At 32.9% G+C, this 21,848-nt stretch overlaps 1 protein-coding gene across 3 annotated transcripts; it reads left to right on the plus strand.

Annotated features, from left to right (window-relative positions):
• Positions 1–553: 553 nt before the first annotated feature.
• jus (EB domain-containing julius seizure protein) lies at positions 554–21,399 on the plus strand. 3 transcript variants are annotated; one of them, XM_013309107.1, is made up of 9 exons: positions 554–799; positions 14,495–14,656; positions 15,128–15,274; positions 18,555–18,695; positions 18,992–19,106; positions 19,318–19,414; positions 19,608–19,692; positions 19,870–19,886; positions 20,721–21,399. In XM_013309107.1, exons 2-9 carry the CDS (start codon positions 14,533–14,535, stop codon positions 20,769–20,771), a joined length of 777 nt encoding a protein of 258 aa, XP_013164561.1. In that variant the 5' UTR covers positions 554–799; positions 14,495–14,532; the 3' UTR covers positions 20,772–21,399. The 3 variants fall into 3 exon arrangements, with proteins under 3 accessions (XP_013164561.1, XP_013164559.1, XP_013164560.1); XM_013309105.1 differs by lacking the exon at positions 19,870–19,886 and adding an exon at positions 20,041–20,082 and having other exon boundaries at positions 20,721–21,397; XM_013309106.1 differs by lacking the exon at positions 19,870–19,886 and having other exon boundaries at positions 20,721–21,396.
• Positions 21,400–21,848: the final 449 nt, after the last annotated feature.

Consider the following 21,848-nt stretch of genomic DNA (forward strand, 5'->3'; position numbering starts at 1 on the left):
TAACCAATACATTTTGTTAATATCATCTATTTAAAAATTGTTGTATCTAAAAACATTTAAGTTTGTCGTCAAGTAAAATATTTATTTTAACCACAAAGCGGGGAGGCTGATTCTGATGTCTTCATGTCTATTTACCACAACGCATGCGCGGAAAAATTTTAGTGATGTGACGCAACAAAAAGAATATACTTTTATCGATTCTGTGATTAATTTATTCTGTTGATTTTTCTTTGTTTTTCAACAAACTACATTAACGTACTTCACAGATAATAATTACATTATGTGACAATATATTATAATATTAAAACATTAAAAGTTTTTATATAATTAACGAAAATTAACGTGTTGATTTAAAAATAATTTTTTCAAATATAATTTCCAAACTTTAATTTTAGTTTTAATCTAATTATACATTAACACTCTCTAAATTATTTATATTAATTAGTGTTGTAACCACATTGATAATATTTTAAAAATTCCGGCGATGCAGTTATTTAATATCCTGCCTTTCAGCACAACACTAGTATGCCCGGGCCCGTAGTCGGTGGCCAGATTGTCACGGCCGCGCCCGTGCTATCGCGTCAAAGCTTTCCGCATTAAAGCTGCAGCAATTGTAGTCATTTATTGTAATCCCCTAATGGGTTAAAATGCCCATAATTTAAATGTAGTGTAGGGTCCTAAGTGTAAGTAGGGGTACAGGTTTTGACACATGTGGGAGAACGGTATAAAGTTCGATTCCGCTTGGCACAAGCCGGGGTAATTCGGTGTTTCGGAGTTCTTTGTGCGTCGAAATGATACGGTAAGTTTCTTATAATACTTTTTTTGCATTCCTTGAATGCTCTACTACTAAAGACGTATTCCTAGAAATTATACTTTATTGCGTTCATGTAGTTAAAAAAAGAATATTTTAAAATATAAGAAAGAAATAAGAAATAAAGCAGGGCTTTTGCGATGGATATTTAATAACGTATGCATTCATTAATCTAATACATAGTTTCTGGTAAAAAAAACGATGTACTAAATAAAATGATTATCACACAATTAATATGTATCCTTGTTTCACTGTAATAAATGTTGCACGACAGCAAGACAATTAATTTTAAGGCTTTTATTTAAATATAATGACATGACAATGGTTACATTAAAAAATGCCAGCTTATATGATTTTCTGTTCACTGGCTGGTTACAATATTAAACACAAATGATATATAAAAATTATATTATCAACCGGAAAAGATTTAGAACACGCAAGTCTTTACATATTTGTATATAATGCGCTTTTTAATTGTACATAAGAAAGTCCTTTGTGAACAATCGCGTGACAAAGTATGTAATTAAATTCTACCATCTGAGCCTACCTTACTTTATTCTATTATGAAAAACTTCAAATGCTTTGTTCATTGTACATTTTTGTTGGATTTAAATACGATTTGCGCGATTGTGCAAGTATAAATTTAAAATTAATTACCTATTTACTAAAATTAGTTTACTGCGATTTAAAGAGAGATACTGTTTAAAGTTTAGTAAAATTTGTCACATAGAGCAAACTTCAAAACGTGCCGGTGTCTTGATTATTATTGGTTCAAAGATAATTTTAGTCAAAAGTCGTGTAACTGGAATATAGAAAACATTTTTCTTATAAGAATTAAGGTTAATCGCGCATTCCTCCACTCATCATCCACCCGGCACCGTCTCGACTCGCGAGCGGTATAAAGATATAAAAATTAGATTTTCCCGCTTGCGTGGACGCCTCGTCGATGCGACGCCTTGCGGACAACGCGCCGTTTATCCATGCAAGCAAGACTGAAATTACTTTATCCCGTTCCATCACTGACGTCAAGGCGGTGCGACGACGACTGTGAATGCCGTGACGTTTGCGTTGCCGGACCGTGTCGGTCGGACGAGATGTTGACGAGTGGACGTCAACCTTAGAAGGAATATGATTATAATAGTGACTTCCAATCTTATGTCATTGAAGCAACCATTTGTTTCTAAGGATTAAATTTGGAGTTTTGTTACGTTTTTAAATTACTAATAAATAGGACAATTCCTTTGTGCGAATGAATAAAGAAGTAAATATGATATACAAAATTATTTATCTCTTGGCAACTATTTTGTAGTCTAACCTAGTTTAATTCCAGACGATATATAGATAGTCCATTGCGTAACTAGAGTAAGATCAATGATTATGTCTAGATCCCAGACCAAGTTTTTTTCTTAGACGATGTTATTGGTAGATTTTTCTCAATTGCTTTCACACGGAATAAAGCTGACTGTTTTTGTTTAACTGATAACAACTACATAACACGTAGAACAAAGCGTGAAGTTAAAGTTTTTCTACATTTTGTCTAAAGTCTTTTCCTGTCTTTAGAAAAAGTTAGTGAATTTTTGTTTGTTTCTCCTCTCTGCTAATAACCTTTTTGCAGTTCTAAGTGACTCGGTGACTTGCTTGCTCTTTTGTCACTGTATTCGATATAAATAATAATTATAATTTATACTATCGTCATTATATATGTATATTTATGTCGTCTGCGTCTCGTTCTGCTGTTTTGGAGATACCTTCTAAGAAACATCCATCCATCCATCCTGACATCTAAAGCCAAATGTAATCAAACCCTATCATTTTGTATGAAACCAATTTGGAACGTAGCCAAAAGCGTTGTCAAAGTTGATGCAATGTTTCGGACGTCGATAACTCAAGTATTGTCAAGATTGATGTTGAAGTGTCTTCTCGAACGATCCTCTTGTTCATTTTTGATTAGAGTGATAAGGTTCTACTGTTCTGACTTAGTATTATCTTTCATCTTACCACCGTCTTGCTTGTTTTAATGAACTTTTACTTTGTTGTTTGCAGTTAATTTTGACATTCAAGAAAAGAGCTACGGTAATCATTAATTTAGCATGGGTTTTCTTTGTCGAAAGATCGAAACAAAAATATTAGCTTGATACCCCTTATTTTCTTTGACGGAACAGAAATAATCTTATTCTTACTAATATTATAAATGCGAATGTTTGTATGAATGGATGGATTGATAAGTACATATCTTCAAACTGGCTGCATGGATCTCGCTGAATTTTGGCATAGTCTGAAGGAACACATAGGCTACTAAGTTCTTTTTTTTATTTCTCGCAGACGGAGACGCAGACGAAAGGCGAAAATATTTTTTTTTATCACAATACGACATATTATCGTACCATTTCGACTGATAGTTTTTAAAATTAGATATTGAAAACGTTATACATAATATTCTGTAACAAATCTTATTACAAAGCTTTTAGAATCCTTCACGTAAAGTTGTTTATCAAACTACTGTACCTTGTGTAGTGGTGCAGTCTCGTAGAACAGTTCTAGTGTTGCTTTAAAACGTTCGCACTCGTGATAGTTGACGTAAAATTACCCCTCTGTGATGTCTGGCGACTGGTGAAATTGCATGCCCTGCTTTTTATTTTTAAAAATGGTTTTTCGTTGAATCGAAATATTTTTTCTTAGTAAAAACATTTAAACAATGTGTACAGTGTAGTTTTAATATGCTTTGTTAGTTACTTACAATGAAAAAGTAATATTACGATGAAACTTCATTGTATTTTATAAACAAATAGTAATGGAACTATAAAAGCCAAAACAAAAATTTAATTTAAGCGTCAATAGCCCAATGGTTAAGGGTACGAATTTGCGATCGCGAGGTCGGGGGTTCGAATCCCGCCATTCGACTATTATCGTAAACCATATCCTAGCACAAGCCTAGAGCTTAGTTGGAATGGTTAAAGAAATATTAGTATAATAAATTTACACAAAAAAACTAATATAACAACGGATTGTTAAAAGACTAAACAATTTCAAGACATTTTAAAGTTTTAAAAAACTCAGTGTCCTTACGAGTTGGTACCCTAAAGATTTTCTGTTTTAATATCGTAGTTAAAATATACTTTTAAAGTTAATAACACAAATGTATTGATAAAGTGTTTCATTCTGATTGGCATTGGTATGTTTTATCAGTAACCAAAGAGCTATAAAAAGTAACTATAACTCTAATAAATTACAGAAAGCAGTTCTGTTAATTCATATCTCTTTAATACTTACATATACGGACATAGGTATACATACAAATGTATTGCCAATTAATATTCATGATTGAGATTGTTGAAATCGTATTTCAAACCAGATATGTGACATAAATATCGTTTTAATTATTCAAACTTGATAACATTTGTTTCAGCCAATTAAAAAAGTAAAAAATTCGACTAATATTTGAAAAGTAATTGTGGGTTTCTACTGTCGATGCCCACCGACCGCCAACGACGCTCACCGAGAGCGTCGGTGGCCTAGGGGTCAAGCACTTGACGTGCAATCTGCAGGTCCTGGGTTCGAATCCCGCCATGTACCAATGTGTTTTTCGCTTTACATTTATCCGACCATCTTGCGGTGAAGGAAAACATCGTGATGCAACCTGCACATATCTGAGAAGAAATTCAAAGATATGTGTGAAGTCAACCAACATGCACTTGGCCAGCGTGGTTGACTATGGCCTAATCGAGCCCCTCGGTGGGGACGTATAGTGAGAGTGATGATGATGATGACTGTCGATACATATACAAAGACATATTTTAATATATCTAAAAAATAATAAGAAATGTAAGGAACTGTAAAATATTAGGAAGGAAATGTTATAAACTCAACATGCAATCGCGTTTTACCTTTTACATTTATTTTCGAATACTATGGTACATAATTACTTGTTCATTTATATTATTAAAAGTAATATAGTCGAACCAGGTTAAGCAAGGATCCAAGCGAACACGATATTTTACTGGCTTATAGAAGTTTCTCTCTAACAATAACTATCACTTCCAGTTTTAGTTTATCTAGGTTCTACTGTATTTATTCTTAGATGAAAAAGCGACAGACAGACCGACGGGCGGACAACAAAGTTACTTATAAGGGTTCCGTTTTTATTCCTTTCGAGGTACGGAACCCAAAAACAAATTTTATTTCTGTCCATTCCAAGTAGATAAAATACATCAATTAAGGATTTTTTGTCTAAGATTTCTTGATATTTTATTTCCTTTTAATAGTAATGGATAGTCTTCGTATAGCGAACAAATGTAATTCAGTATGTACGCTTAACTGGCGCTAAGCCAACTTTGAACAAATGTATGGGGCACCGTGAAACGAGGGCACAATGCGCTTAACGACTGGGTTAAACACGGACTTGATTTAACAAAGGGAGTCAGAATGGTTTCGACTTGACACCGCATGCACTTGTTTCACTTGTCAGGAGACTTTACGAGTACTAAGATAATGAATGCAGTTCTTGTAAAGTTTTTTACTAGACTAATTTAAAAAATAAAAAAAACGACGCCATTTTGTTTTTGTGTCGTATTTCAATTAGAGAAGATAAATTGAAAAATTAATCACAATTTTAAAGATTAAATACGCAATAGTTAGGAATAACAACGCAATTCAGAGCGCGTTAACCTGTACAATGTTTATTTCATAGAAATTATTAGGTTTAATTCGTCAAGATCTGTTGATACCTTCATACAAACGTCTATCTAAACTGTCGCATTAATAATATTAGTAAGAAGTTAGATATAGTTAAAAAGGAAATAATGGCGCTATATAGACGTACAAATTAACTAAATTGCGTCATTAATTTCATATGTGTCTTATATTTTCTTTGGACATAAATTCAATTTAAGATATTCATGCGTTTGGCATGGTCCGACTATTTTAATGCCAAAGTGCCACTTTTATAGTTACGTGTCTGCAGACGCCTTAATTTTTTCAAGCCAGATTTTAAGAGACGAAAGGACAATTCTCTGGAAATAAAAATTTATTATTAATCTAGAAGTCGCCACCACTCTGTCCGCGCGGAATAAAAAAACTTTGCATATGTGTTCTTCCAGGTTATATATGCTAAACCGAAGTAGCGTATTAGCTATAATAGCGCCTCTCTAACTCGTTCAGAAAGTTTGTTTTATAAATAAATTTTAATATTCATACTACCTCTCTATGTTTTTTTTCCAAACTGTGTTCTACATCTATGCCAAATTTTAGCGAGATTCGTTAAGTACCAAAGTTTGCAGTTACAAACATCCATCCATCTAAACATTCGCATTTATAATATTAGTTAGATTGCTGTCAAATGACAAAGGCAAATGGAATATGGGTGTGTATGACAACATACATACACGGTGAATGACAGGTAATGAAAATAGAATATTGATATTGAATATCGGCAAACCTTTTAAAGTTGACGTCAGATTTATAAAAGCTGATGTATTCAAATATTTTAACAAAGTTTTTTTTAGAACTAAATACAGTGAAATTGTGTATTATAAACGTACCTACATAATATACCTCTTTTAAAGATAAAGATAGTAACATTTCCTATGGTATTTTTATTTATCTTTTATCTTTCCAAGTAAAGGTGGGTCTCGTTTGTTAGTAAATATTATGTAAAATGTATGTGTTTTAAATAGTACCTACTAGTAAAATACTGATCGGAAGTAAAGAGTACATTGGGGATCTTGTATCCTTATTAAAATGATCATTGGCATTCCAGTCACATGCTAAGCCTACCCGCTTTGCAAATGCGGAGAGCGGCAAAAGTTTTATGTTTACTGAAAGCTTAGCTACTTCAAATACTGGTAGGCTACGAATAAGTTATGCAAATCTACGAAAAATCTTAAAAATGCTTAGTTTATTTAAGTCAGAAATCATTATTTTTTATTTGTTTTTTTTTACAACTTGTTAGTACTAAAGGTCAGCTCACTATCCGTCGCCACTGAGAGCCTCGGAGTCTTCTCTAAGTTAGGGGTGACTAAAGGTACGGATCACCAATCTAGGTTTAGTAGGTACGTATCTCTTAATTGGATTATTGTCATGAACCATATACTAGCACAAGCTTCGACCTAATCTTAAAACAATTTTATAAAAATATACGATCACTATAAAATAATTTTTAACTTAGTTTTATTATACATTTCTAGACGTTTTTATGCTTTTCTTCAAAAAAGAAATCTTGCCACAATAAGGGTTAAATCTGTTAATATTTTAAATTATTTTTAAAATAATGTAACTAAATGTAATCTATTTAATCAGTGAAAAGGAATTAATTATGTAAGATGTTTAACTCGTATTTTCCCCAATCGATCAGCTAAGTGTAAAAAATGTACATGTCTCTCTAACGGTTAAATATTTCTCGTTTAAAGATAAATACAGAGGGTTTAGGTTATAAAATTTCCCTAAGGGCACGAATACCGCTGTTCCCCGAAAACGTATACATTTATTTTCCATTAAAGGTAAAGGTTTCTTATTACTTTATTTATCCAATTTACTTATTAATAATCAAATCAAGACTTACATTTATCTAATGATTTTTTTAATAGTGGCCTTTCAAGAAAATAAATAATGCATTTTTTCTAAGGATCTCTACATTCTATTTATATTTAACTACAATTTATCGTTACTATGATTTACATAAGTGAAAACATCCTTTCTTTTCTTACATTGGTTCGTCATATTTGTCTCTTCGTCGTCACATTCATTTCCTTACCCTTCCCATTTGAAACTTATTCTGACACATAATCAATCCATATTTTAATACATACGTTATCATCAATTGAATAGCACAAGTATGAATATAATTTAAAAAGAATGCTTTTTATTTAATCACGCCCACGTCATAACTGCATGTCAACGCGAGTTCAATGAACTTTTGACACAAATAATATTTGTATTCGACATGCAATAGGTTATTTGCATTTTTAATTCGATACATATTTCCTGTAACTCCATAATGAATGAATAAATACTGCCGCACTCAAAATTGTTGATTTATCGTTTAGGCAGTCCCTTAGTGTAGGTTTTTAACTTAATGGACACTAATGATCTACCTTAGGAGAGTCTGAATGCGGTACTGAGCGTAATAATTTCTAAATATAGATTTAGTAAAAGACTTGAACAATACCATGACTTTAACAATTCCATTTTAATTTTCAATATTTTAAAATGAATGTACGGTATCATAAACACGTATTTCTTTATATAAACAAAAGAAACTCTAGAACTTTTCCGTTCTCATTACGACTGGATGTTAGCAAATCGTTGCGTCAGATGCGAAGCACGTCTAAACAAAAGCCGAGACTTACAGAATCATTAGTAAAAACTTTCTCGTTACGTGCTATTATTACTTAATGAAAGTCCAAGGAAAAAGCCTTTTAAATACGAAAAGAATTGCATTCGTTGTTTCTCATTGTTTCATGTTTTATGTTTGCAATTTGTATAGAGAATAATAAATAAACATCTATGCAATCCTTTATATTAAAATATGCTCACATTTCTAAATAAGAAAAGTTACTACAAATAATATAAAGACGATAAAAAGATACAGACCTTGAACATTTATTCCGTAAAATCTCTTTTCAGGCATTTTTATGATGAAAATATTTTTTATACGCATTCACAAGTTTATATTACCTATCATAATATACGTAAAGATTGTTTTTTTTTAAACTTTACAAATAGAGAGACTTCAAGTGAGAGAGAATAGTTAAAAGATACAAAGATATCGGAGATGAAATGATTGAATGATTGATCAATTTCTCTTTTCTTCATGATTAACATTTTTTGTTAATAACTAGTTACTTGCCTGTATTGGTATGATCATGTAAGGAGGAGGCCGCCGGACTACGTCGGTAATTTAGCACTACTACTTTTCCTCCCTGGTCGCAGATCCAGAGGCAGACCCAAAGCGAGATAGAAAGATGTACATAGTAATAAAAGACATGAGTGAGTGTCAAGTCTCAGAAGATGTCATGGATAGAGCGAAGGGGAAGAGACGGATTGGGAAAGCTAAACCCACCACCTTGTGGGATGCAAGCTAAGCAGAGTTAGAGAGAGTTACTTGCCTGCTACATCATTGGCTCGGAATTAAAAAAAAGTGATAAATGTAGCTTATGGCACCCGCATAACTGTTCGACGGTGAAAGAAATTTTACATCAGTTCATAAGTTTCAGAGCATTCATAAATGCAAACAAACAAACAAATCTTTTTTCTTTATAGCAAAAGCATAAATTATTATAAATTATATAAACCACTGTAAATTATTTCAGACAGTATCGATTTATTAATAAACTTAAGGTGTCTTTCCCTTCTACGACTAAGTTATAGTTATAATTTCGTACCATTGAGTGGTTGGCACTAAACCCATTTGAATTTAAAAACGATTTAATTAATGCCCACCAGACAATACTAAACATAACAGCTGCTTTTTACGAGGGTATAAACGGCTACGGTTGTTTCATGACCTATAAAGTTTGCGGTTTCAGACGACAATTGCCCGTTGAATTGTTGCTATTACATGAGAATTGATTTCTAAAGTACATGTAAAACTACCTTAATATGTTAAGTATCTCTTATTTATTAGGTTGAACCACTATCCAACTAACTGTAGGTTCCTGAGACCAAAACCTCTGTATAAAACATATCGTCATCCCTGTCATCATCTTTCAACACAGATATGTTTTAAACGAGGATTTTGGTCTCGGAAACCCACGGTAGGACAGACTGAAGAACTCTACCTAAAAATTATAACGCGATTCGATTGGAAGGTAGCTGAGCTGATGCACGTGTGAATAATATTATAGGTCACATTTCTCTGCGCTGAAGAATTCACCATCGACCGCTAGTTTTGTAAATAAAATTTCAACTGTGAATTTCGTTATACTAGAATCATTTTTAAAGACGCAGGAAGTGTTATTTACTGTCAAAAATAGAGATTTTAAATATAAGTTTTTAAGGGATCTCAGTATAAATTTGGTATTAAAAATGTACACTTAGGGACTGTTAAATAACCCTTCAACGATTCTGAGTATATAGTACTATAGACTTTCAGTTCTCTTGTAACTAGCTTACGAAGTTTGCTCATTAATTAACAACCAAGTAGCCTTTGTGACTGACTCGCATTAACTCCCTCGTAATATCTTTGGCATGAAGTTTTAGTAGTAATTTACATATTTTTTTACAAGAAATGAAATTAGGAATTATTATTTGGGTCACGTAATCAAAGTCAACGATATACAAGTATTTCCTATTGATATTCGCTTTGAAATATGACTATAATTTTATTTATAGTGTTATCACATATTAAATAAAGTTTGATAAAGTATTTTATCAAACTTTAGGGGTAGAGGTGGACAACCCTTCACTTATAGAGATAGTAGCCGATTCACACACCTACTAAATATACATATAAAATTTCAAAAAAATCTGAAAAGCCGTGACGTATGGTAACTAAGGTTGTGTCACTAGAATTTTATATATATTATAATTTTTAAATAAGTTTTTAGTAACAATATTTAAGAAAATTAAAATATGTATTGCATAGGAATTTGTAACTTTTGATAATATTTAACTATATTCAGTTAAAGGAGACCTACAAATTAATATTACTTTTGCGTGTCTACGAAGACGTCTACGGCGTAGGCGTGGATTCTTAATAATCTACAATTCAATAGAAATAAACCTTAATTAATACTTTTCTATTGATTTTGAACATAATCGTCCATATATCAAAAAGTAAATAATTTTAACAAGAGAAGTAGTAATCGATGTTTTTCCGCCTAAAGACGCAGTTAAAACATAATATTTCATGTTATTATGCACGCGACATAAGCAAATGTTGGAGCAAATATTAACAAGCATTGTGTACAATACATAAATACAGTTGGAAAGTTGGCTGAAACATTTGCAGATGCGTCACGAATGGCAACATTTTGTTTAATGGGAAAACCTCACGCTTCCAGTCGTCTTGTAGGCGCCGCGCACTGCGGTATCAAGACTACGCATGCGTTAAAATTTTAAAATGAAAACAACCTTATGCGGTACAAAATAGAGTATAAACTGCAACCACTAATATTGAAGTGAGTTGTCACAGAAAACTAAGGAAAGATGTCTCATACGTGAATGTGTCCGGTTGCTAGATCTTTATCGTATCTTGATAACAAACTGTCTTACTCAGAGACGTTTTATGCCCACTAAGGGACACCCTGAGTGACTATTAAATTTAATAATCACTTAAGTTTTATATTTTTAATTTTGGGAAAAAAAGATAAATATTTTTGTACAAGTTCTAAACTAACACACGGAATATCAAAAAACTAAATCAATTTATAACCGTTATAAACTTTGAGTCGGGTTTTCTTGTTCGTAAGGTTAGATTAGATTAGTTTCTAAAATTATCGATACATTGCAAACTAAGTTAGACACTTAAAGCCGCAAAGGTCGATTAAGTTACAAGACGAAAATGTTGTTCCTCAAAATAAACACTTATTTGAATTTCCTTGGCGACTTTCAAATATACTTATTATACCGTTTTATTGAGTTATTAAAAGCCTACTTGTTAAAAGTTTTTGTTTGTGATACAGTTTTTTAAGTAAATTTAGATGGACTGAGTTTCTTGTTTGAAGATAAAACTATCAAAAGGATATAAAAAAAACGTTTCTTTGTCCAAACATCTCCTCCTTTGGCGCTTAAAATTGCCTTGCAATGAAATACTGTATGTGTCTATGAAAACAGAATTCCAAATTAGGCCCTTCGCGTCGTCAGAATCGCCTAACGTGCGTCGTACACACAACGTCAAATCGTCGACGCGCATCGTCTATTCGGTCAGTACAAGTATAGCGACTACATATCAACTGTATTAATTTGCTCCGCTATCTTGAAAATAGTAGCAATTTTTCTCACAACGATCTTAACAAACAGGTTGCCAGCAACTGGTTTTGGCGATAACACGAACCTTTGTCATCTTATTAAGTCGCTTAGCGATTGAAATCGCCGAGTTTCGAAGGTTAAAAGCGCTTTGGGTATGAAGAGCCTTTTTTTTTCAGAGGGGAATGCTTTATGCATACTCCGCGCCCCGGGGGGGACGCGGTAGTTATGTGGGATTCTCCTCCATAGCGGAGGCATACCCACTAAACCCCTCTGTTCCTCCAACGCATCGGGACGGGACCACGGGCACGCTTTCGCTCTCGTCCGCGGCCCCGTCTGCGTCAGCTGCCGAGGCAGCTCCCTCTCGGGGGGGAGGCAGCCCTCAGTCGCTGGTGATGGTCTCCCCCGTGTCCACCACCAGAGTGTATGAAGAGCCTTATTATAATTTCGCATAGATTTGAAATAGAGTGAATCAATAAAACACGTAATAAAATAAGTTTAATTGTATTAGGAAGCCGTGTTTAGTAGGAAAGCTAATGGAAATTCCATGTCGATGACTAATGGAATGTAGTACAATATTGCGACTTTTACTGGTCACTAACTGGCCACTAATCTTGATACCTTGCTGATTATATGGCGTGGAAAAAGAAATAAAGGAACAGCAGTATGTTGCAATAATAACGTTATTGTAATAAGGTATAGAAGTTCTATTCGATTGGGTGTTTCCCCCACATTGACTATTTGGTCGTCAATAAGCGTCAATAGCCTAATGGTTAAGGATATGGATTTCCGATCACGAGGTCGGGGCTTCGAATCCCGCCATTCGACTATTGTTGTAAACCATATCATAGCACAAGCATACAGCTTAGTTGAAATGGTACAAGAAATATTAGTAAATTCCCAAAAAGAAATCTACTAATATACGATAAAAATAAAAATTTCCTCCGTTGTTAAAAAAAAGACTCAGTAGCCTATGTGTTCTTCCAAAATGTTTTTACATCTGTGCCAAATTTCAGCGAAATACATCGAGCTGTTTTGGAGATACCTTGTAATAAACATCCATACCTATCCATCATACCTCTAAACATTCGCATTTATAATGACTAAGATTCAGATTAATTTCCACGATTCAATTTAAAAAAGAATTTATTAATAACTTGCTGTCGCCCGCGACTGCGTCCGCGTGGAAATATAAAAAACTTAGTGTAGCCCACCCCATCCATCCATCCACATCACATCCATCTAAACATTCGCATTTATAATATTAATAAGTTAAATAAAAAGCAGTTCTTCAGGGCATAAATTCGAAAAAAAAAATGAATAAATAGTATCCTATGTACGTCTCCTGTCTCTAGGCTACCTCCTCACCAATTTTCAGCCATATCGGTAAAGCCGTTCTTGATTTATAAATAGTGTAACTAACACGACTTTCTTTTATATAAATAGATTATGTATAAATTAATTAAAAGATTTTATAAAATAATTGCTAATTTGCGGAGTTTAATTAAATTAATTTATAGCGCGTCATTTTCGTTACACGCTTTTTAAGCAATGATTTACCGCATGTTACAAGCGACTGCAATTTGTCGTGACAATTTTTATTGAAGCAGAAAATGCTTGGTTAACCAAAGTCATGAACAATTTAACACATTTTACAGATAAATACCTCTCTGTTCAATAAATTGAAATAACAATTTATCCATACTTTTTTAGTATGCTTACTTTTGGTATTTCATCATCATCAGCTTACTATACGTCCCCACCGAGGGGCTCGGAGCCTACCCAAAGTTAAGGGTGATTAGGCTATAGTCAACCACGCTGGCCAAGTGTGGGTTGGTTGACTTCACACATATCTTTGAAGTTCTCAGATATGTGCAGGTTACATTACGATGTTTTCCTTCACCGTAAGAACGTCGAATAAATGTACATATGTAAATCGGAAATCGAAAAAGACATTGGTACACGGCGGGATTCGAACCCAGGACCTGCAGATTGCAAGTCAAGTGCTTGACCACTGAGCCACCAACGCACATTTTGGTATTTATTTAAATGAAATATTACAGTTACAGTGTGACCCTTAGTGCAGTTATAAAAAATCAACACTAAGGGTTGCCCATAATTACAGATTGATGATTCTGAGTGAGGTTACAGTTAACTTTTAGTGTTTATAATACGTTTATTTATATTGGATACTTGAAGCAAACATTTTGTAAGTAATAGTCAAGTTAAATTACAAAGTGACCCGAATAAGCCGATTACAAGGGTATAATTGTGTACCAAATTGAAAAGGCTTTGACGCATAAATGTTTTCCATTAATTCTTACATTCAATGAAAACGCTTAAGCCTCTTATAGCAATTAATTTCATTCATACCTTCAGTATGGTTGAAACCGTAAAAGAATGTCTGAACCAAATTCAATGATTAACCTAGCCATAGCAATTTGAAACGTATGTAAGTATTTTTGAATTGTTACATGATATAAATTTAAAAAATAAAGTTTGTCAAAAGTTTTGGATACACCAAGAGCCTTATTTAAAGTATCATACGGTTTATATGAAAGTAGACATCGTATCGTATCAAAAAAAATATAAGATAGCATAGGGAGTTGAAAACTTCATCAAGAAAGATGAAATAGTTTCTACATAATGAAAAGAGAAACATATCCATATATTTACAGGAGAAAGAAATAATCTAGGAAGAGGTAGTCATTTCTAACGATGATGATTGTGATGAAGAATTGATTTTTAATATTATAATTAATTGGAATTATTTGATTGCAGAGGTTGTATTGTGATGTGACGGGGGTACAGCGGGCGACATGCGGCGCGCACAACGCGGGGTGGCCGCGGCCGGCCTGGCCGCGCTGACAACGCTCGCGGCCTTACTGCTCTCCTGTCCGCCGACCACTGCTGACCCGGACGTATCTAGCACTACGGAATTCGGTAATTATAAACATAAGTAGCTGTCACCCGCGACTCCGTTTGGGCGGAATTAAAAAGAAACTTAATTAGTAGCCTATGTGTTCCTCCGGACTATGTTCTATATGTATGCGAAATTTCAGTGAGATCCATGCAGCCGTTCCGGAGATACTTTCTCGCAAACATGTAAACACTTGATTTAATGATAATAGTGAGAATTAAGATTAATAAATGTCAACTGTCTTTTGTTCTTAAAGTTCTTCTTTTGTTCTTAAAAACGTCAAAGTTCTAGCTTCCAGTATAAATGTTGTCACTAGGTACAGACCAGTTGCGTCTCCACAGTCTAAGATTGAATATTAAACATAAAAGATATTTACCTTATTTTCTTTCCTATAAAGTATTTCGAAGTATCATTCAATTTATTCGAAATCAATTGTACAATGAGGCTAAGATATTTTATTTGCACGATCTATTTTAATCTTTTTAAACTTCTAGATTCTTCTAAACGCGGCACGAAGATGTACGGCGACTCATGCACGTCGGTTGACGAGTGCGGCTTCCAGCATTCCATCTGTGACGGAGAGAACTGCCGCTGCGACCCCACCATGCCTATTTCAAACGACTTTGATAAATGTGCAAAAGGTAAGCTTGGAATTTAAGCCAGTGTACATACGACATACTGCATTAGTATTATACCCGGATAGATGTACAGTCAGCTGCATAAATATGTATATTATAATTAATAAACATTGTCGAAAGATTAATACAAAAACATATGAAGAAAAAGTTAAATAGCTTATCTTTGTACAAGATTTTAAGTTGTAGGTTATAGAAAGCTAAGGGTCTATAACTTACAAGTTTGTATTCGCAAAAAAGTAATCTTACTAATATTATAAATGCGAATGTTTAGATGGATGGATGGATGTTTATTTGAAGGTATCTTCAGAACGGCTAAACGGATCTCGATTAAATTTAGTAAGGATGTAGAACATAGTATGGGGGAAGATAGGATAATTAAGTTTTTTTAATTCCGTGCGAACGGAGTCGCGGGCAACAGCTAGTTAAATATAACAACGTTAGATCTTTTAAATTATTTATTTATTCTACTAGCTACTTCTTGCATCAAGTAAAATATAACATTTTATATATCTTAGCTAAATGGGAGAAAAAATTTTGTAAAGAAATGTATTCATATTACTTATAAAAGCTTCAGGTAAAACCCGAGCACGATCGATGCAGCATGCACCTCGCGTGACGTCATCTACGTAATGGTGGTTTTGTTTTGTCATATAATTATTATGCACGCGTAATTATCCAAGGCCTGCCTTTGTATTTTTTTTCAACTTATTAAAATAATGACCTACTTTAAAAATTCATAAACAATACGAACTAATTAAAAGTGAAGTGCACATTGCTTTGACTTAACAAATGGTAACATTGCAAAATTGTTTGAAGCTATATTCTAAGTTACATTGCTTAACTTAATTTTTATAACTAGCTGTCTTCATGTCCCGCAACTTCTGTGGGAAATAAAAAAATTGTAGCCTGTGTGTTCTTCCAGACTATGTTCCACATCAGTGCCAAATTTAATCGAGATCTCACCGTTCTGGGCATGCATTCCTACAAACATCAATCTTTCCATCCATACATCAAAATTAGTATGATTATTAAAAGTAGAAAAATGTAGCCAAATTATATCCGAATCATTTGAGACTTAGGTGTAAAATTGTAGTAGTTCACTGTACTTCCTTGAATGCTATGTATCGGTTTCAGGTACTAAAGTATAAGGGTCCTTTTACATAGACCAAGGTGGAGAGCAGAGACATTTTTTGTCGCAAATAAAATTGAACTTTATATTATACTAAAAAATAATTTAATTTTACTTTGAACATACTATTTATAATTGCAAAGTCGTTAATTTTATTTGCTCAAAAAACTACGCTGCTCTCTGACCATATCTGTGTACACGGACCTTTATTATTATCATGCATGTGTTTTCAGTATTAACAAACATAACGAATTCAAAGTGCGAACATCCTCATTTACAGTAATGTTTCACTTAAGCTAACCAAACTATTTCCTTGAAACTCTTTATGAAAATGATTAAAGAGTTAAGAAGTAGGTAGATACGACCTATCCAATTGAACAAGAATTAAACGTTTTAATACGATATTCGCATCTAGTTACACATAAATAAGAAAAATATAGCTTATTACTTCTTTTAATTGTAAGTGAAAAGAAAAAAATATGTTTTAACAAAAGCCAAATGAATCTCTCTCAAAATGAATTTCTAAGTTAACATAATATACTTTAAATCAAAAATAAAATAGGAAATAACAAAAAAAGGTAATCGAAATTACATGGGACCGAAGAGCTGGCAGCTACCTCGGACAAAGAATTAGTATAGCTATTCAAAGGGGGAACGCTGCCAGTATCTTCAAAACCTTACCTAAAGGGACTCCTTTTAATAATATATTTTAGTTAATTATTTGCTTTTAATATTTTGTTTAATATCATAGATTATAGATTTAAGATTTTTTTTTTGTTTTTGTAACGTCATAAATAAAATGTATTATAATAATTATATAGTTTGTAATATTAATTTTATTTTGGTTTTTCAATACACAATATTTTAATCTTAAAATACTACTCAATTGAAGGCCAATAGAAGTTAAAACTATTCCAAATTTTAACAATTTTTGTCGATGTTATTGTAAGAGCGTCGGTGGCTCAGCGGTCAAGCAATTGATTTGCAATCTGTAGGTCCTGGGTTCGAATCCCATAATGTACAAATGTGTTTTTCGATTAACATAAGTAGATTTATCCGACGTTCTTACGATGAAGAAAAACATCGTGATGCAACCTGCACATATCTGAAAAGAAATGTGTGAAGCCAGCGTGGTTGAATATGGCCTAATCACTCGGGACTCTCAATCGGTGGGGACGTATAGTGAGCTGATGATGATGATGATGATTATAATTTCACGTTAAAAATGCGCTTCTAGAAGTGATCTTATAGACAAATAATTCTTTATTTGCGGCCGTCAATATTTACTATAGATTCACTGGTATATTATATGCATACATGTTAGAGAAAGGTACATTAATCTAATTTAATTCATGGCTTTTGTTTGTAAGAATAATACAAACTGAAAGTACCTCATGTTATATTTACGAAAGGGTCGTCGCTCGCAAAACGTAACTCGGAATGCTGCAAAACTTCATAAGATATGAATGAGTGGAATTTTATTACTTCGTATTTTTGTATGAAACTTACACAACAAATGTTTTTAAAGTAAAGATTAATGTTGCTTTTACGAAATATAATTTAGTTTTTCTGTTTTGTTCTGTTGATATTTATTGCGAGTAGAGAATTATTGATTTACTTATTGTCGCTTGCGGCTCCGTCTGCGCGGAATAAAAAAAACTTAATTAGTAGCCTATATGTTCTTCCAGGTTATGTTCTACATGTATTTCACATTTCAGCGAGATCCAGGCAGTCGTTCTGGAGATACCTTGTAACAAACATCCATCTACCATGCATACAAACATTCGCATTGTAATATTGTAACACATTATGTGTGTCTTCGAAAACGTTTAATGTGTCATATAAGTTTAGGAAAATAATGGATCCAATTTTATGCAAGCAATAAAATACAAAACAACATAACTATGGTAAACGCAATCAACACCTGCTGCAAGAATGGGACGTTATACCGGTGAAATACTAGGACACAGAAGACAGACTTGCTCTTTTCTTTTCCACCTTATAATCTAATAAAAACAAATTAAAAAAGTATACATACAAACTACACGTTTAAATAGAAATATTTTACCCTTCAACAGTCAGGTCAGTCCTCATGGGACGATGTCCTTCCGTGTGAACTACGGTCAGAAAAGTAATTTTTTTGTACGTTTTCAGCTGCAGGCATCAACGAATCGTGCACGTTCAACCAGCAATGTGAGGCGGCGGTTATCAAGACGACCTGCCGCAACGAGCGCTGCGTCTGCATGTACGAAATGGTTCCAGAGGTTACCGTCGGTGGCGCTATCATTTGTAAATGTAAGTAAATTAAGACATATTTTAGACAGTCAACGCCATCTAGTTTCAAATAGTCGTTAGTTTTAGTTAAAACATTTAAAAGTTGTCATAACAATGGAACTAGATGGCGCTGTCTTCAATTTAAAATTTAAGTATTAGGAAACGATGAAATAATTGTTTCTAATATTTAATAAAAAGTGCTTTGCAAAAGAAATGATAGTTTTTAAGATAAATATTTTAAGTGCAGTAAAAACATGTTTATATGCAAAATAATTTATTATTTTAAATTATTACATAAAATATTTTTTTCTCTTCAGCCCAGAAGCAAGTAGAGGAATCCACGCAGACCCTCGACCCGGCTATGATTGGTGTTCTCGTTGGAATGGCTCTAATGTTTGTAATCATCTGCGTTGTACTTCGTCTATTCAGCAGGTAGGCTTTTTTTAAAACGCTAGATTAAAATACAAACAATATTTACGTAACCTACCTATGACGAACTCTAGCTCAGAAACAATGCTTAAAATCCAAAGAGAAGTATGAATTTACGCACCGCTTAAAACAATTACAACGAAATCAATGTCTGATTTTTTTTGTAGCTTTAATATCTATATGAAGTTTAAGCGGATGTGAAATTTTCTTTCAGGGCCCGATGGAGGGAGAACCGAACCATCTTCAACACACCCAACCCTCGGCTGATGAATGTATCTTTGTTGCGCGACTCCAAACTTCTTCATGCGCAGGTAATTTAATTTTTTAATTTAATTTAATAACATTTGTAGGAAAGAATATACTTATACCTACTTGTAGACATAGAAAAGTCAATCTCATGCAAATCACTCGTGGAACTTGGATTAACTAACAGAAGCGGTCAGCAGTTTCAGTAATTTAAACTTTATTAGAATTAAAATTATATACAATAATCTTGGATTAAAGGATCGTCGCGGTTCCCGCGTCAGTATGCGCCCACCTTCGCGCCAGGCAAGCCAACAGGAGCTAAGACCGCATTCGCCAAGTCCTGGTACGTTTACGATGACATTTAAAATTTGGAATTATTTCATTCGCCGCATTCCTTTTTATTTGCCCTAATTGACTTATTAAAGTTCTTTTGTTTTGTAAACTGAAATTTAAAAATTACAACTATCTCTATTACTATTATATTAATATATTTATCAATGTTGTTGCTTTTTTTTTCAAGAATTGGTCGGCAGCGAGGTAAATCGTATTTTAGATGCAATTGCTAATTTTATCGCAAAGATAAAAATTAAAAATTTGATTATTATTCGCAACACATTTATACATAATTTATGTCTCACGTATTTATTATGAACAATTATTGTTATTCATGCATTATTTCATCTACCTACAGCACGCCATCACCAAAGCCATCAGCTACACCGAAAACCCTCAGGTTATACAAAAAATTCATATTGCCTCGTATCACTAACAATCAAATAATAAGATTGAATTTAAAAAAGGAACATTAAACATTGGCAACTGAAATCATAGCACCGATATTTAAAAATACACTGACAACTAAAACAATAGCTTAGTTAATTATAATTGCTTTATAATTCGGTATTAATATGAAATCACTTAGAATATAGAAATTAAAATTAAGTAAAAGCTTCTCGATACAATTTAAAATAGTCTGGACTCTACATTCTTAAATCTGAATTGTATTTCGTAGTATTCTTGCAGTGATTGAGTAAAAAAATCATTTTAATATTATTTATGATGACAAATATAATTCTAAAAGGACTATTGCATGATTGACATTGTTTGATGACAAATTTAATATTTCCTATAATTTGTTCATAAAACCCATAACATTTTAGGTTGAAGCTTGCTTTATATAACTTTAACTAATAGAATAGAAAAACTAGAGAATCGATTTAAAACTGCTTGTAGAGAATCGATAAATTACTAATATATTAACATGGTTACTAACAAGCATGGTGACTTCAGATTTCGAGGTTAAGCATGGCTCGATGAAATTAGTTGAGAATTTGTCTAGCTTTGTTTTCATTGCTTGTTCTGTACTTTTAGGATCTCGTCGTGGATCTCGGGCGAGCAGTGGACATTCAGCATCATCGTTGAGGTCGGCAACTCTCCGATCGCCAACTGCCGCAGGACCAACGTCTGTGACTGTGGAAATTCGAGTACCAGATAATTAAACTATTTTCTGCAAATCGAATGCGAGAATTCAAAAATAATTTCATCTTGGAATTCAATCAAAGATTAAGGAATGTATCGGGTATTAATACGATAAAATTAAATAAGAACTAAAGTCTTTTTCCAATTCAATTTTAAAGACACAAAATACCCAGTCCATGTGTTTACATTCATTTAGATAATTAAAGAAAAATTAAAATAAGCTTTCTTATCATAAGGGTTTCGCATTTTAAGCAATAATCTTGTGCACTATTATAATATAATGCCACAATTTCAGCCACAATTTGAAGTGCCTCTAAATTATATGCGTGAAAAATTTGCCCGCCATGAATTATATATTACATAAGTTATATACTTAAGAAATAAATGATATTATTATAAAATAGATATCACATCACAATCAAATATGAATCATATTAATTTTAAGCGTAGAACACAATTTTAATTCACTGATGTTAGTTATAGTTAGGTTAGAATTAACTTATTATTAGCTTATTTAGCAATAGGAAAATTCGCTTTTTGGCAAAATAATTAATAATTAATTTATAAGATCTTTGTATAACTTCAACAGTAAATTTTAATTAAAAAAAATATATCTTATTAAATACGAAAAGCAAGATTTTTGTGATTTCCAGCTTTATGAAAATGTAATAGGAGTGTCTAAGAAAATAAACAAAATTTCTTTAAACAAATTACTCGTAAAGGGACCACCTCCTAACGCAGGAGTGATCTGTGTTTTTTTTAAAGCGGATATGATATTGGAAAGGGAAAGCTTTTTGCAGCTTTCTATGATATAAGCTACTCAAATAAAAAAAAAGCTTTAAAATAAGAGACTTAGACACAGAGCATTTCTACGAAACGGTGGAGTTGTGAAATTAGATTAAGGAACTTAACTTTCAATTTTAATTTTAATATTAAATATTGTGTAAAAAGGGGAAATTTACACATATTTTAAGGCTTCAATGCACTTTCGAAGTTTAGATTAGAGAATTTTCGTAATAC

The sequence above is a fragment of the Papilio xuthus genome, unplaced genomic scaffold (assembly GCF_000836235.2).
Source record: "Papilio xuthus unplaced genomic scaffold, Pxut_1.1 DF827777.1, whole genome shotgun sequence".
Taxonomy (NCBI): Eukaryota; Metazoa; Arthropoda; class Insecta; order Lepidoptera; family Papilionidae; genus Papilio; species Papilio xuthus.

Excerpts from the sequence above, each read along its gene's own strand:
- jus (XM_013309105.1), top strand. The coding sequence starts at position 14,533 with ATGCGGCGCGCACAACGCGGGGTGGCCGCGGCCGGCCTGGCCGCGCTG. Across the intron at positions 14,657-15,127 it reads ATCTAGCACTACGGAATTCG|ATTCTTCTAAACGCGGCACG; the intron begins GTAATTATAAAC and ends TTAAACTTCTAG. Across the intron at positions 19,107-19,317 it reads GTACTTCGTCTATTCAGCAG|GGCCCGATGGAGGGAGAACC; the intron begins GTAGGCTTTTTT and ends ATTTTCTTTCAG.